Source organism: Narcine bancroftii, chromosome 8 (assembly GCF_036971445.1).
Source record: "Narcine bancroftii isolate sNarBan1 chromosome 8, sNarBan1.hap1, whole genome shotgun sequence".
In the NCBI taxonomy this organism is placed as follows: domain Eukaryota; kingdom Metazoa; phylum Chordata; class Chondrichthyes; order Torpediniformes; family Narcinidae; genus Narcine; species Narcine bancroftii.
In genome coordinates this window covers 38653375-38669911 of record NC_091476.1, presented here as the reverse complement: position 1 = coordinate 38669911, position 16537 = coordinate 38653375, and the positions used below count along the sequence as shown (strand labels likewise).

The window sequence follows — 16537 nt, the reverse complement described above, 5'->3', positions numbered from 1 at the left end:
TTACTATAAACGCGCAGATTCTCTGCCCTTAAGCTGGCTGACTCCAAGGTGCTGACTGAAATCCCTCTCAGGGAAGGATCAATGGCAGAGCGCAGTGCTCTGTTGCCTCAAATGAACGTAATGCTGCTGCAAGCGGCTGGCTAGGGGTGGGCTTATGATGTCATGGTGATGCTGCCAGCCAGCGAACCATCTTCTCTCTCTCCACTCACTCCTCTCCCTCCATGATCCTTTCAAAGCAGGGGAGACCGGCAGAGGTCATCAGGGGTTGTCAGGCATGGGGGCTGTCAAGGCAGGGGCCATCAGGGTCGGGCATCTGATTGGATTGTCAGCTGGCGGGAGCTATCAGGGCAGGGGGGGCCATCAGGGAGAAGCCAGTGTGGGTTGTGACAGCCCCACCGGCCCCTCCGACACCTTACCAGGCCACGTCGACTTCAGGGCCACTCATCAGCACCTCAAAACACAGCAGAGCAATGGCCATCTTCCCTATACATAATCCCCAATGCAGCTAGAACCATTCTGGAATACACAGTTGCATGGGTAGGGAAGATGGCCATTGCTTTGCCATGTATTTATGACTCAAGGTGCCACAGCACCAGTCGCCCTGTCTCCATCGGCCCTGGAGGGTGCTATGAGGCACCGCTCAACATGAATATGATGAAAGAGCACTATTTTAGAGTTGCTCCATAAAAGGTACATTTATATTTTTCCCTCCATGCTTATATCCAGCCTCCAGTTGGAGGCTTGGTATGAAAGGGCCTAGTAACTAACACCAAAGGGATGCTGTTTTTGCCAGCTTGTCTGCAGACACCATTGTGGAACATATTGTAAAAACAGGAATCACCAGCTGGGTGAAACTCGTGTGAAACTTGTAGGTAGATAAAAATGGGATCAATCTCTGTAGACTTTGAGTGGGGATCAGTGTAGATAATGAGTTATTGAACTCTTTCTTTATACCCCTCACTGCCAGGAGTGTTAATAAGGCTGAATAACAGACACTGTTGTATGCTAAATTGGTTCTGCTGTTTATTTTATTACAGTGCGGGCCGACATTTACAAGTCCAGCCTTTTGTTTTCTTCGAAACCCTGTTTCTTGTTGCTCTCTGGCCTGATCCCAAGTAGAGCTTGATGCTGCTTTCTCGATGATACTTTGAATACATTTCAAGTCTGGCCCCCATTAGTCTTCTAATCCAAACCTGGCACTGCTCTAACAAGAATTCAAATTTCCTACCCTAACACTGAATCCTAATATCTGGACTAATCCCAACATGAATCATTGACTCAAATTAATGTCCAACTCCACACACAATGTTCTTCCCAGCTCTTATGTAGAAACTGCTCCAGGTTTGCAGCTCTACATTAATTCTGACTCCTGGATCAAAGCTCATCTAAAGGCCTGATCCACATCTAACTTTAATCTCCAATTCCAGTTTGAACACTTGGGAATAACCCAAAGCCATCCTTGGGTCCTACTAGAACTCCTGACTTTCTACTATTGGACAAACTAACATGGTTAGGGCCAGCATGTTTAGCGTAGCGGGGGTTGTAGGTTTATTGAGGTATGTGGGTGGCACAGACTCATGGGCCGGAAGGGCTGTAACTGTGCTATGTGTCAAATATAAAAATTTAAAAGTATAAATTAAAATGATATTTAAATCACTGATCTAAAGCTCCTCTCTGTCCCCAGTGTAATCCCCATCCCAATTTTGTGCATTTATAACCCCGTCAGGATGTCCAATCTGACACAGAATCAGCATAAGGCCATAATAACTACGGCCGTGTGAGCATTACAGACAATGGTCAAGATAAGTGATCTTATCATGTCTAAGTTAACATTAACAATGTTCTGATAAAGAATCAAATGAAGATTTTAATATGATGAAGAAAATGGTTCTGAAAGCATTTCAATCAATATTGTTGTTGCAGTGAATTTAATTCCGAGCAGTCAGTTGTTCGGATTGCAGTGCATTGTGGGTTGTGGATTATATTTTCAATCAAGTGATCCAAACTGAATGATATTTTGTCTGAAGTACCATCAGGAAGAAAAGAACATAGAGTGATTCATCCCCAATGCCTCTTTACAAATTACTTGTGAGAACAGCGATCATTTATAGAGGGGAGAATTGCTCTTTCTTTTTGTAGAGCAACTTAAATCCATGAGTAAACAGATAAAGTGACCAGCCATTTAAGTGACAAGCTCAAAAGGTTAATTGAGATACTCTCCAGAGTTTCAATGTTCCAATACAGATTGAAATAAAAACAGAAAGTGCTGATAGTGATCGTGTCAGATGCTTGGATCTGGAGCTCAGGTTTCCGATAGTTTGGACTGAAATCTGTGTGGCTGCAGAGCCTGCGGGAGCAGTGGAAGCAAATCCAAGCATGCTCAATGTCTCTGAAAGGGACTCTCTTTTGCTTCTCTATCCCTGACTGTAAGGACCGACAGGCAATTTCTGCTGGTGCGAATATTTGTCTGCTTTGCGACAGACTAAATGTGATCTTGTGTAATGTTACATCTATTTTATGTGACAAGTATGTGACAATATCAGGACAATGAAATAAGTTTTGCATCTTAATACAGTTCATATTATCTGGAATTCAAGCCACCAGCAACCTCAAGCAACTGGCAAAGCAAAAATTTAGGAAAATAAATTTAAAAATTTTAAAAATAAATAAAAGTTTAAAAATTGTAAAAATTAAACCTTCTCTAAAGTAACACATAAGCCTTTAGTGAAGTTGGGAGCAAGTATTAAGCCAATAGAGTGCCTTGGTCATGCTTTGCTTGTAGCAGCTGTTTGAATAAAGTTGTGCTTGAATAAAATGGCATCACCCAGGATGAAGAGATGGTTGCTACCACTCGTTGTTGGGGTGACTCTCTTCAAGTATCTCCTTATCTCTATTTAATGAGTCTTTATTAGTATATTATCATGGCTTTTCTCTGTAAACTCGGGGGATGGGGGTTAATTATAATGGTGGCACGGTTATAAGGATTAATACAATGCTGTTACAGTGCCAGTGACTAGGGTCAAATTTAAATTTTGTAAATTACAGGAATTAACTGAATAAAGTGAACTTAACATAATTAAGAACTACAGTACTTATTTTATTTCAAAATAGTTTACATTTTGCACTGTCTTTTATCTTTTCAATTGTTTATTCTTAATGCAGGTATATGAGTTTGACATTGTGAGGGTGAATCTCAAGGAAATGGAAAATTCATATATCCAGCATCTACCAATCCCCATAGGTCCTGGATACCAGAGATTCACAAGGTCAGGCAACCTATGGAAGAGAGAGAAATTGTGCTACAATTTCAGTAGTGACCTTTCATTGGAACAGGAGAAGTGAGAAGATAATTGTTCTGATGAAGGATAACGACATCATTGAATTGCCTTGGCAAAGAGGTTACAGATCAAGTGCTGGAAGTCAGATCGTGGATGTAGTGGGCCAAATGACCTAATTTCATGCTGTCTGACTCCATAAGCAGTTCAGGGTTCAGAATCAGAATTTATTGTTATGAACATGACACCCCATTTGTTGTTCTCCGGCAGCGACACAGTGCAAATATTGCTATGTTACACTTCAAAATGAATAAATTGTGCAAGAAAATAGGAGAAAATGAGGTAGTGTCTGTACTTCATTGTCCAATCAGAAATCTGATGGCAGAGGGGAAAAAACTGTCCTTCTGCCATTGGGTGTTTTTCTTCAGGCTGCTGGACCTCCTTCCCGATGGTAGCAGTGTGAAGAGGGAATGGGCTGGCTGGTGGGGGTCTTTGAAGATAGACACTGCTTATTTAAGACACCACCTCTTATAAATGTCCTCGATAGAATGAAGGCTGGTGCCCAAGATGTCGCTGGCCTAGTTTAACAACTCTGGCACCTCCACAGTGATGCAATGAACAGAATGGTCTCCACAGTGATGCAACGAACAGAATGGTCTCCACAGTGCTCCTGTAGAAATTTCCCACCTCTTGTCAAATAATACATTAAAAATGTAATATACATGATATATTTAACTTTTATCTGAAATAAAACAAACAAAGAGTCGCCATGATTGAATTATTGCTGGGGAATCTCACCTGTTTGGTTTTCCACAAAATTCTCCAGTGCAAACTTTCGCATGGAACTGAAACCTCAATTTAATCTTGTTTCCAAATTAAGCCTCCAGCAGTGTGCAGCAACTCCGTTTGTAATGAACTGGAGAGTCAGACAGGCTTTCTTATCTCATTATGACATATGACATTGAAGAATACCAATGTTTCTGAGCTGTGTTTTTTTAAAATATAAATCTCTTGTTTGATCAAGTAGTAGACGATGTTTATTTAGATGAATTTTTGTAATTGTAATTTCCAACTACATGCTTCTCAGAGGTTTGCACTGAATATTATGCTGAACAAAGTCTTAATGATGGGGTTGTTGAATTCTCCAAGTGTTTCATTTTTAGTGCATTTGTCTTAAAAGGAATCAATAAGATATGGTAGCAATCTTTTTATAAATGTAAGGTCACAATAACTGAGTGAATAAATTCTGCTGGAGAGACTCAGTAGGTGAAGCAGCATCAGAGTGGGAGGGAAAATGATCAATATTTTGAGTTGAAGCATCGACCATTCTTCCTCTCCCACTCTTGCTGCTCAAACTGCTAAGTTCCTCCAGCAGATTGTGTTTAGCTTCAGGATTCTGCATCTGCAGTCTCCTATCTAACTCCAGTGAATTAAGTGATTCTCGGCTGATGAAAGAGAGTGTGAACTTCAAGCAATGACTGAAACAGAAAAACCAGAACCCATTGGTTATAATCTTACACTCTGTGAAGGAACAGATCACTTTGCACTGGCACGGAATGAGCCTATTTTCATGTACCCTGTACATTTATCTTGGATCGCTATGTATGCGTATAATTTGTGTGTAGCTATGCTGTTTTGTATGTGTGTGTGTACTATGGTCTGGAGCTTTGCTGTTTCATCAGGTTGTATATGTACAGTAAAATCCCTGGTATCTGGAATTCAAGCAACTGGTAGTTTCAAAAGGTCAGACAGCATTCATAAGTAGAAGTGTCCATAAAGGGGTGAGATCAAAAACATTGATTGACCACTTCTGTCCATAGATGCTGAACTAAGTTCTTCCAGCATATCTTTGCTTGCCCATCCACATTTCCTTTCTCTCAATCCGAATCCAGGCAATTATTCATGTCAGTCCAAGCAAGGGGTTTCCTATAAGTTGCCTGATAGGCAACAGATTTTAAGCCATGTCAAGCTATGTGGATTCCAAACTCCACCACCGGTCAAGGGGCAAGTCTAATCAGCCAAGTTAATTGGAAGAGAGTACTAATTTGGCCTTATGTTGACCTCTGCCTTTCTCCCTCCAACCTTCCACACCCCTCTTCGTTGCCTGGATCAGATCAGTTATTTATTATATTTGGTGAAACATAGCAGGTATACGTCAGGCACATGAAACAGTGCAATACAATTCAATTAAGCTAATTTTTTTTGTATACCTATAGGACCATAAGACATACTGTAGGTGCAGAAATAGGCTATTCAACCCATCGAGCCTGCCATTTAATCATGTGGGATTTTCCCACTAAGTCCCACTGCCTGGCCTTCTCCCCATAATCTTTGATGCCCTGGCTAAACAAGAACCTATCAATCTCTGCCTCAACGCACCCAATGTCCTGGCCTTCACATCTGCCTATGGCAACAAATCCACAGATTTTCCACCCTCTGTCTGAAGAAATTCATGGAGCATTTCTTCTCTAAGCACATCCCTTCAATCCTGAATTTGTGCTCTTTTATACTAGAGTTTGACTCTCCCAACATGGGAAATGACACAGTGTAGGTAGCACATTGTAATCAACTTTGACATTCTTTTATCTTTCAGCTGTACTCACAGACAAACTACCTGAGTTGCTGGACCCTCTTGAAAACCAACAGAATGTTATTGACGTCCAGTTGGGTGAGTAGCTTCCTGAGGAACTCAACCTTAGCATCAGTACTTTTAGAACCAATGTCGCTCCTCCTGTTTTGGACAATATAATTATAATTTCTTCCCACTCCTTCATTGATTCATGTGTCCCCCTCTTGACCCCCAGTATGCAGCTGGCAGAAAAGGCTAAAATGATGAATGTGAGCTATGATTACACAGGATCCATTACTCCTAGCTCAGCCAGTCAAGCTTTCCAAAGTTGGCAACCCCTTTAAGCCACAATTTCTGAAAATATTACAGTTGAAAAAAAAAGTTTTTTTTTAAATGAATGGTGAGTTATTTGTTTTAATTTGAACCTGGTGGACCATAGTTCTGTGTTTAGGGAATGTTAAAATTTCAGCTCCAGGACAAGCAGTGCTGAGTTGGCATTCAAAAATATGTGAGGCAGAAGGAGAAGGCAAGGGGAGAAATGGATAACGGATGAAGCAGATACTCAACAGAGAATTCCACATTCAAGGAGAACTGCCTGCCATCCACTCTCAGGCATCCTCTTCTCCACATTAGTTTATTTATTCCATTGTTATTGACACTGGTGATCCCCACTGTGGATTAGCCCCCATAAAACACTGGTCAATGAAGACTTTTCTTCTTGAACACTTTTGAGTGTATTTTATGGACTTTGGGCTGTTGATCTCAAAATCACCTGAAAAATTTCTTATCAATACTGTTTTTCAGATGTAACAAATTTTTGTAATATCCTGTCATATTTTAAGTTTACTAGTTTATTGCCCACAAACTGTTATGGCCAATCCAAGCATGCCTGGGCATGAGCTTAGTACAGATGCTATGCCATTGTTGTCATAGGCCTGGGCATGCTTAGTAAGGATAGATGCAGACAGGCTATAAAAGCAAGTCACATATACAGATGCTGTGCATTACATTAATATAGATTGAACACATGTTGATGGACATGTTCTTCAGGCAATAGCACAGTGAGTGTGCTTAACAATGGCATTTATTGTCTTCAGATTCAATATGGCAGAAATGACTTGTCAATGTCACAACAGTAAACTTCAAATATGATAGGATATCACAAAATTTGGTTACATCTGAAAAACGGTATTGATAAGACATTTTTCAGGTGATTTTGAGATCAACAGCTCAAAGTTCATAAAATACACTCAAAAGTGTTCAAGAAGAAAAGTCTTCATTTGACCAGTGTTTTATGGGGGCAAATCCAAAGTGGGGATCACCAGTGTCAATAACAATGGAATAAATAAACTAATGTGGAGAAGAAGGTGCCTGAGAGTGGATGGCAGACATTTCTCCTTGAATATGGAATTCTCTGTTGTGATGTATTCTGTTACATGTGTGGTGAGTATATGCTTATGGCTCAAAGGCACAGCATGACTGCACTTATTAAGAAAGCTTATGAGCTCTACTTTGGTTGTAAAATAGGTGACCAAAAAAATTCTGTGTTTTTCTCATTTGTTGTGCAACATGTGGAGTCAACCTGAGAACTTGGCTCAACATCATGATGTGATTAAACATGCTAAAGTCAATAAAAGTCAATTTAATGTTTCTCAAACTTCCTACATGATAATATAAAATCTGAAATAATATTTGTGTTCATCTTGAAGTTGTCTATCATAGTGCCCAACTTTTTTTCAGGAAGCAAACCTTTTGATAAATATTGTGCTTGCCCTTCAGTTGGCTAACTACACAGATAACAATGAATGAATTAATTAGTTTGTTTTGAAATGAATATTCTTCTCCCAGATATGAAAGTTCTATGGTGTTCAATGCTTTGATTGGGACATTATGGACTACCGTTGCATCTGGATTGGGTGAGAGTCTGGTTGTCTGCTAAATTGTTGATCATTGGGAATTTCTGAGCTGTTTCACAAACAAGAAACATCTTAGAAAGAGAAAGTTTTCAACATAGTATTGGAGGAAGGGAGCTTTGGATTGTTTGCAGGTGATGTAACTCATGTGCAATGGCTGATGGTGGCATGACCTTTGTTCTTTTTGAGTCAACTGAGAGAATGAACCTCAGTTGGATTGACTAAGAGGAAGGAACAGTGGCTAAGGAAGAGAGACTTTGGTGGAAGGGGAGGGAAACTCGAACAGTAATTTACTTGCAGAACCTGAGAATGAAAATCTGTCCATGATGATCATGTGACTAATATACAAATGGTTGGCGGATTGCCATGAAGCAATTAAGAGAGCTGTGGCTGAAGATTCTCATGGGCCAATAAAATCACAAGAAAATGGGAGGGAATAAGTAGTTTAATCGATATCAATGAAAATTCACAGCTCAATACGATAAATTTGTAGCATTTCCCCTCCTAAAATATATCCTCGTTTCACTTTGCAATTCAACCTATTTTTAATGTGTGTGTTTGTATGATCTTGGCATTCAGTAATTCATCACATCAGAAAAAAAGAAATTTAATGTGGAAATATATAGGTGTTTAAAGTTTTTAATGACAATATTTCACTGGGGATTTGCCTGATATGCTCTGGATTTCTCATCTTAACACCTTTATCTTTTTATTTGATTGATTTTGTTTTTAATGATACGTAAATTTAAATTGTTTTTATTTTGCTTAAAATTTTATAAATTTAGCATTTTTTATGGCTACTGTTAATTTTCCATTATGTTTATGCAGTTGAGTATGATTGTGAGAGTTTATTGTTCTCGACCAAAGCACGTTATAGAGATACATCAAAAGTCTAACTTGCTGTAGCCACACCATAATGTAACATACAGTAACTACAATAGTATAAACAACATCACCATGATATGCAATGAAACTGAAAAGAGATAGATATGAAAGGATAGATAAATAAATGGAGATAAAGAAGAGTCTTTGGAAAACTGGAGCAACATGCAAAATGATGGAGAAATTTAGCAGGCCAGGTACCACCTGCGGAAGCCACAGAGGTTTCAGGCTGAAACCCACCTACATCCCAGATGAAAGATTTTCGGCCCAGAATGTCCATGAATGCAGTGTGAACAGGTTGATTTTTCCACCAGCAATTTGTATGTTTTTCCAAATAAGTAAATATTCACAGTGGCAGGTCATCCCAGAGTTCTTTAAGCTTGTGTTTCCTTGAATTTGAATTTTTACTTTGTGGTCTGCAGCAAACCCCAGGAGAAAGTAACTAGGATCACTCAGACTGTTTATGAATTTTCATTGTGGCATAATCTTGTAAGTTCAAATTTTTTATTATCTGACTATACATGTACAACCAAAATGAAATGGTGTTTCTCCAGACCACTCTAACGCTAACCCTACTAACAGAAAGCAGATGCACTCCTCAAATCATTTTGGGCTCTCACCTAATGTGTGGGGGAAGGGTACAACCAACATGACCAAACTCCATACTGGATGCCCAGAAATATGTTCATAGATCAATTAGCCTTTTCTTCAGTGAGAGAGTTTAGGAGTAGAGGGCATAGCCTCAGAATAAAAGGACATCCCTTTACAACAGAGATGAGGAGGGCAGTGAATCTGAGGAATCCGTTGCTACAGGCTGTTGTGGAGACCAAGTCATTGGATATGTTAAATTTTAAATGTTTTTTTTTACTTTAGACATACAGCACGGTAACAGGCCATTTCAGCCCTCCAACCTGTGACACCCAGTTACACCCAATTAACCAACAGCCCCCATTATGTTTTGAACTGTGGGAGGAAAGCAGAGCTCCCGGGGAAAAACCCATGCAAACACAGGGAGAATGTACAAACTCCTCACAGACAGTGCGGGATTCAAACCCTAGTCTTAATTGCCGGTGCTGCAACAGTGATGTGCTAACCATGAAAAGTACAGGTTGGTAAGTACTTGATGACTAAGGGTGTCAAAGGTTATGAGTTGAAGGAAGGGGAATAGGGTTGAGAGATAGATACGTCAGCTAGCTCTTTTGTTGGGTTGAAGGTGGAGAAAAGAGAACAGAGCAATTTTGTACAACTTTCCAGCCCCCCCCCCAAAAAATTCTAATTTCTTGGGATCCCAAGACCTCACAAGAAACTTGGCTCATTGAGTCTTCTCCAGTATTCAATAAGATTATGGCAGAAAATGTGCCCCATTCATCTTCCTGTCCACAAAGTGAATGAAGAATTCCATAAACTCCCAAATGTTAAGTGAAGAAATCTCTTTTTATGCAGGCCCATTATCCTGTGATTGTGTTCCTTGGTTCCACCATCTCCTGGTTCTCAGCATCTCTAAAATCTATGAATTATATGACTCCACCTCTCATTTTCATAGTATAGGAAAGACAGTCCCATTCCACTCCATCTCTTAGACCACAATCCTCATCCTCAGGATCCAACAGGTCAACATTGGTTGCTCCCTATCCAGGTGTAATCCTACCAGTGCCCTGTCTAATTGCATCCTGGTCTACCCTCTCAAAAAATGTTGGAGAAACTCAGCAGGGTAAGTGATGGACAGTCAATGATTTGGGCCTGAGGCCTTCGTCAGTAGTCAATGGAATCCCGGCCTTTCCCTGGATGCCCTGACCTACCGAGTTCCTCTAGCACATTGGTGGATTACTCGGGTTCTCCAGCATCTGCAAACTTCTGGTCTACTCCTACTCTTAATGGTCACATTTTGCTGATTCTTATAAAGTGCTCGATGTACCTTGTCATGAAAGCAGGAACCAATCCAGAACTCGAAACTGAGGCAGTTCTAATTCCAGCATTGTCCTTTCCCCTCATTACATTTGTGTCATTAGTGGTCAGAAACTTCAAGTTCCCCAAGCACATCCAGGAATTAATGCTGGAATTTCCCAGATATTTGACTATTTCGCTCTAAGATCCTCCCATCGCTGTTTCCAAGAGACCCAGTCAGGCCAGCCAGAGATATTTAGGCTCTGAAACCTCAGAGATTTGCATGAGTATCTCAGTGATAAACTCAGCCAGACTTTAAAAGGAAAAAAAAAGATATTTTTAGTGTTCTAACAATCTTAAAAAAAAACAGCAATTGTAAGTGAATGACAAATACTGTGCCCTTGGAGGAGTCACGTGATGGAGTAGTGGCCAGTAGGAGAATACCAGCCCTCTCCAGAAAAGAAGGAAAATAGTGAAGAAAAAACAAAGCCCCAGACACACAAATCACAACAAATAAAAAATAATGGTGTGGAGAAAATGGCACCTAAAAAAGAAAAGCCAAAAACAACGGGAAGAAAAGAAGAAAGAAAGATGCCAGAAGAGAAAAGTGAAGGCCTTACCGGTACGAAAAAGCAGCAACCCACCGTGGAAAGAGGAGCCCAATCTCCAAGGTCAGTGGAGACCCCGTAGGGTCGCAACCCATCGAATGCAAGACTGCAAAGATGGCTCACGGAGCCAAAAAGAGGTGCACAACCACGCATGACAAAGACAGCACTGATGGGAGGGGGGGACCAGCTGTGGAGTGAAACTCCACAGCACGAACAGCTGAGAGAAACCCAACAGCAGGGCTCCCAGCAGGAAGATAAAGAAAGTAACGGGAACGGGAGGGGTGAGAATGAAAAAAGGAAACTAGAGACACAACAGAAGAAGAGGACCAACATCAAAACAACATGGAAAAAAAATAATACCCAACAAACTGAGACAAGCAACTCAACAAGAAAGTCAGAAGAGACACAGATACAAGGAAGAGAAATAGAGAACACAAACCCAAGAGCAGACACAGAAGAAGAAGAAGAAGAAGAAGAAGAAGAAGAAGAAGAAGAAGAAGAAGAAGAAGAAGAAGAAGAAGAAGAAGAAGAAGAAGCTCTGCACAGAGGAATAGGAGGTAAAATGAATGGACAGTACATAGATTAAAAAAAAATTCAAGAACATATGAAAGCATTAAGAGAATGGCTGACACTAGAATTTAGTGAAATAAAAAGAAAAATTTAAAGTACAGAGGAAGAAATGAGTAGAATAGAGCTGGTCATAACAGATGTAGGGAAAAGATTAGAAAATGTGGAAGATCGTGTAATGGCGGTAGAAATGGAAGTGAACGTCTTAAAAAGAAAATTGGAAGAAAGTGATAAAAAAGTTTAAGAAACACAGGAGTTGTTAGCTCAGAAGATGGATATAATGGAAAACTATAGTAGGAGAAACAATATAAAGATAGTGGGCCTTAAGGAAGATGAAGGCGGCAAAGATATGAAAGAATTTATAAAAGAATGGATCCCAAAGGTCCTGGGAATGCCAGAAATGAAGGAGGAAATGGAAATAGAAAGGGCACACAGAACATTAGCCGCGAAACCACAGTCACAACATAAACCAAGATCCATTTTAGTAAAATTCCTGATATATACGACAAGAAAAAATATATTGGAGAAGGCAATGAAAACATTGGAATACAAAGGTCAAAAAATTTTTTTCTACCCAGACACAAGTTTTGAGCTCCTGAAGAAGAGGGAAGGAGTTTAACGCAGCAAAATCGATCCTATGGAAGAAAGGCTATAAATTTATGTTAAGATATCCAGCGGTGCTTAAAATAGTTACTCCAGGGCAGCAAAACAGACTGTTCTCGGATCTGGAGAAAGCACGAGAATTTGCAGAACGCCTGCAAGACAGAAAGAGAGATGAAGAGATGTAACAAGAACAAAGAACGATGACAAACTACATATAAAGAAGAAAAAATAATGTATAAATAAGAACTAAAGGAAGGAAAGAAAAGGGAAGAAAGGAAGTAAGGGGGAAAAAAAGTGTGATCTTTGTTATTTGTGAAGATAAAAGTATTTTCTGGAGAGGGTTGGGTGGGAGAGAATAACAGTCACTGTGAAATCCACTTGAGAGCGGGTTTGCAATCCAAATGGAGAGGGAGTTGTGGTTGCCCAGCAAAGGACAGGTGCAACTCAGAGATGGGGGGGATATTTGGGGTTAAGGGAATTTTAGATGTGGGAATGGTGGAAATACTTTATGTTTTAGGAGTGTGTTCAAAAAAATAAAACTGAGAAATGTAAATGGGGAAAAGGGGAAAGGTGGTGGCGAGGAAGCGGAAATGAGATGTAAACAAAGTATGAGATGGCCATGTTGAACTATATGACTATAAATATTAATGGAATACATAACCAAATCAAAAGGAAGAGGCTATTAAATTTACTGAAAGAAGAAAAAATTGATATCACATTCATGCAGGAAACACATCTAACTGAAATGGAACACAAGAAATTAAGGAGATATTGGGTAGGGCATGTAACGGCAGCATCATATAACTCAAAAGCCAGAGGAGTAGCTATATTAATCAATAAAAATGTACCACTCAAAATAGAAGAGGAAATAACAGATCCAGCAGGGAGGTATGTAATGATAAAGTGTCAGATATATTCAGAATTTTGGAATTTGCTCAATGTATAAGCACCTAATGAAGAGGATCAAAAGTTTATGCAAGATATCTTTTTGAAGATTGTAGATACACAGGGGAATATACTGATAGGAGGGGACTTTAACCTTAATTTGGGCTCAAAGATGGATAAAACTGGACAAATACTGTGCCCTCCATGGTGTTTCAGATGAAGGCACTTTTTTCCTTTATTTGCCCATGCTCCACAATTTTAAATTTTTAATCAAACAATTCACATATAATTAAAGTGCACATTCCAGATTTTATTCAAGGTTATTTTTATTTTGTTTTGACCATGTAGAAATTACAGTACTTTTCATATCAGGGCACTATAATATTTGAGACATTTGGCTTCTCAGGTGTTTGTGAGTACTGTATGTTTAATTGCTTCATTGGTGTAGGTATAAGAGAGCTTCTAAGCTTTTGATCATGTTTGGAGTCTGTAAAACAGTTATCTGAGTATTTATTGATTGATGTTCTAATTGTTAGGTTTGTTGAATGGCACCACCAATATAATTTAAGAATGCTTTTGGAGGATTTGTTTCTGAAAGCAATGACCTACATGATGTTGGCCTTTCACTTTGGAATTGAAAGAAAGTGCAAGATTAAATTTATTTGCTTTCACCATATCCCTAAGGAAGGCAAGGTTTTTATTTGTAAGTGACCTTAACAGACCCAAGGCAAACACAGTTTTAATTGGCTAACCATAATTTGCAATTGGAATCAGCGGAAACATCACTCACTTTATGTGGCATTATTAAATTCCAAAGGTTTCCTGAGGTGGCATGATGTGCCACAATTATTCTTCCTTCAAGGAATCCCCTCCCAAATATTCTGAAAAGGAAAAGTTGGATAACCAGTCTTCATCTGGTTCAAAATCTCCTTTTATTGTCACTAAAGTGAAAATCAAACTTGTCAGTGTAATGATCATGGTTGCAATGCAACTAGCAATGCCTTAAGGATTATAGTTCCCATTTGATTCGACTTGGCTGCCAGCAGGAGGCTGACACAGAGCAGACATCAGTATGCAAGATCTGTAATGGAGGCTTGTAGCCTCATTGCATGCCTCATAGTGTTGTTTACAACTGCTTTAAAGAACCTTTTCCTTCATCCATGTGTTATCTAAGAACTCACACACTCGAATACAAGATGAAACAGTCGGTAGTATATAAATATAAGATTTTTGCTCTATTTCAGTCTTGAATTATTCCAAGGTAACACATAATCTGATGGAGGAACTCAGCAGGTTGAGCAGCATCAGTGGGGAAAAAAAAAGGATTTTTTTTTCGCCAAATATAGACTTTATTCACAATTAATTATTTACAAAGGGAAAACCATTCAAAGTCTGTTCCCACCCTCAGTTCCCTATCCTTACATTCTCGTCAATGTGCATTGTTACATTCAATTCTATATACACCAGTGGTTCTCAACCTCTTTCTTTCCACTCACATACCACTTTAAGTATTCCTTATGCCATTGGTGCTGTGTGATTAGTAAGGGATTGCTTAAGATGGAATGTTGGTGGAAATAAAAAAGTTTGAAAACCACTCTTTTAATCATACCTAATTGACTCATTATGTGCATGGTTTCATAACTCCAAAGGAAATGGGCCAATGACAATTTTTCTTAAGCAAAAGATTCAGTAACAATTTGTCTAAAGCAGTGATTCTCAACCTTCCTTTGATCAACTGTAGTGGTGAAATAGCCCTGCATTGTAAAACTAGTGCACAGTTAGATCAATTCAAAAGAGTCTACTAGCTCCTTAGAACTTCAAAGCAGATTTCAAGATGTTATTGACAAAATTGGTAATAAATATTTGCATTGATTCAAACTCTTGGAGCTAAATGTTAGAAGAGCAAGAACATGAGAGAGCAATGCCTTTCCATTTCATTATGTTTTATTCACATTGCAAGGGGCTGAACCTTTTCATGCCCTGAATAGACATTCAGTACTTATAATATTTATTTTGTGCTGACAGTGTAATTTCTCATTGATTACTGGCTCAAAAGGTTACCTCATGTGCTCACCTTTTATCCTCAGTACTGGCCTACAGAATGTGGCAGGGAAGTGCAATCTAATTCTCCATGTTTCTCTCGATGGTTGCATTACCTTCTGTGCTTGCAGCAAGAATGCTTATATTTATAGTTTGTTTTTATTTATTCTTTAAGTATTAAAGAAGTGAACTATACTGAAGGGAGGGGCTGAGTTCTTCCATGGCTCCCATCTGCACATTAATTTTTTTTAAATTTCTTGCACAATGAGTCATATCAATAACAACATCCACAAATGACCATCGTCAATATATACATAGTGAGATTTTCTTTCCCCCCCTTTTCCCCTCTTTCTTCCCTCTCCCGCTCTCCACCCCCTTTAAAAACCAATAAATAATCAAACACATAAAACAAAGAAATAACAAAAAAACAAAAATATCATATCGTCCACTTTCACACACAAATCTTATTCTGCTCATAATTAGGTCATTTTAAGAGATGGAGGTTCGTGGTCGGCATTCTCCGGCATATTTTATGTAGGGTTCCCAAATTTGTTCGAATAATATACACGTTGATATGTTGAACCTTTGAACCGTACAACATTTATTGGTAGTCCTTCGGTTCAAAGAAGACATCTGTGAACATGAAGGTGACTTTTCAGCCCCAGTCTGGAAGCGCAAAGTCTCGCACAATGTGGGCACTGGAAGTCTGTTGTTGTTATAACTGTGGCTGCTGCTTTATGGCGCCGTTCACAGTTTTCCATCAGGTTTTTGGCAGCTCCTGTCTTCAAAACTGGTGTAGGCTTCATCGCACAGGGCTCGCCAATTGGATCTGTCTGCAGCCACAGCTTGTAATTCTTTTGGCAGGATGTCACAGTAGCATCAGGTTTTATTCACAGCATCTTTATAGCCCTTGTGTGGACAACCAAAAGGTCTCCTTCTGGTTCTCTATTCACCTTAGAGCAGCTGGAAAGGCTGATGATGTGTCCCACCCACCGCATCTGAGCTCTGATGATCAGGGACTCAACACTGGTAGACTTCGCATGACCCAAGACCTCCAGGTTGGAGACATGATCTTGCCAACTGATGCCAAGGATGGAACAGAGGATGTGCATGTGGAATTTCTCCAGTTGTTTGATAGGACATCGGTAGAGAGTCTAGGTCTCATATCATCCATATAGGAGAGAAGGGATGACTACAGTTCTATAGTCTTTCAGCTTTGTGAAGATGCAAAAGTTGGGTTGATTTTCTATTTCAGTACAAAAAGCAGACCTTTTGACCCCGTGAGTTTGTGACGCAATATTATTCTATTTA

At 39.4% G+C, this 16537-nt stretch overlaps 1 protein-coding gene across 1 annotated transcript in view; it reads left to right on the top strand.

Annotated features, from left to right (window-relative positions):
* il1rapl2 (interleukin 1 receptor accessory protein-like 2) overlaps positions 1 to 16537 on the top strand; it is a 390498-nt gene that overhangs the window by 145460 nt on the left and 228501 nt on the right. Inside the window, exon 5 of the mRNA XM_069896180.1 lies at positions 5869 to 5943. Within this exon, the coding sequence (XP_069752281.1) occupies positions 5869 to 5943 (75 nt within the window). The remainder of the gene's footprint in view (positions 1 to 5868; positions 5944 to 16537) is intronic.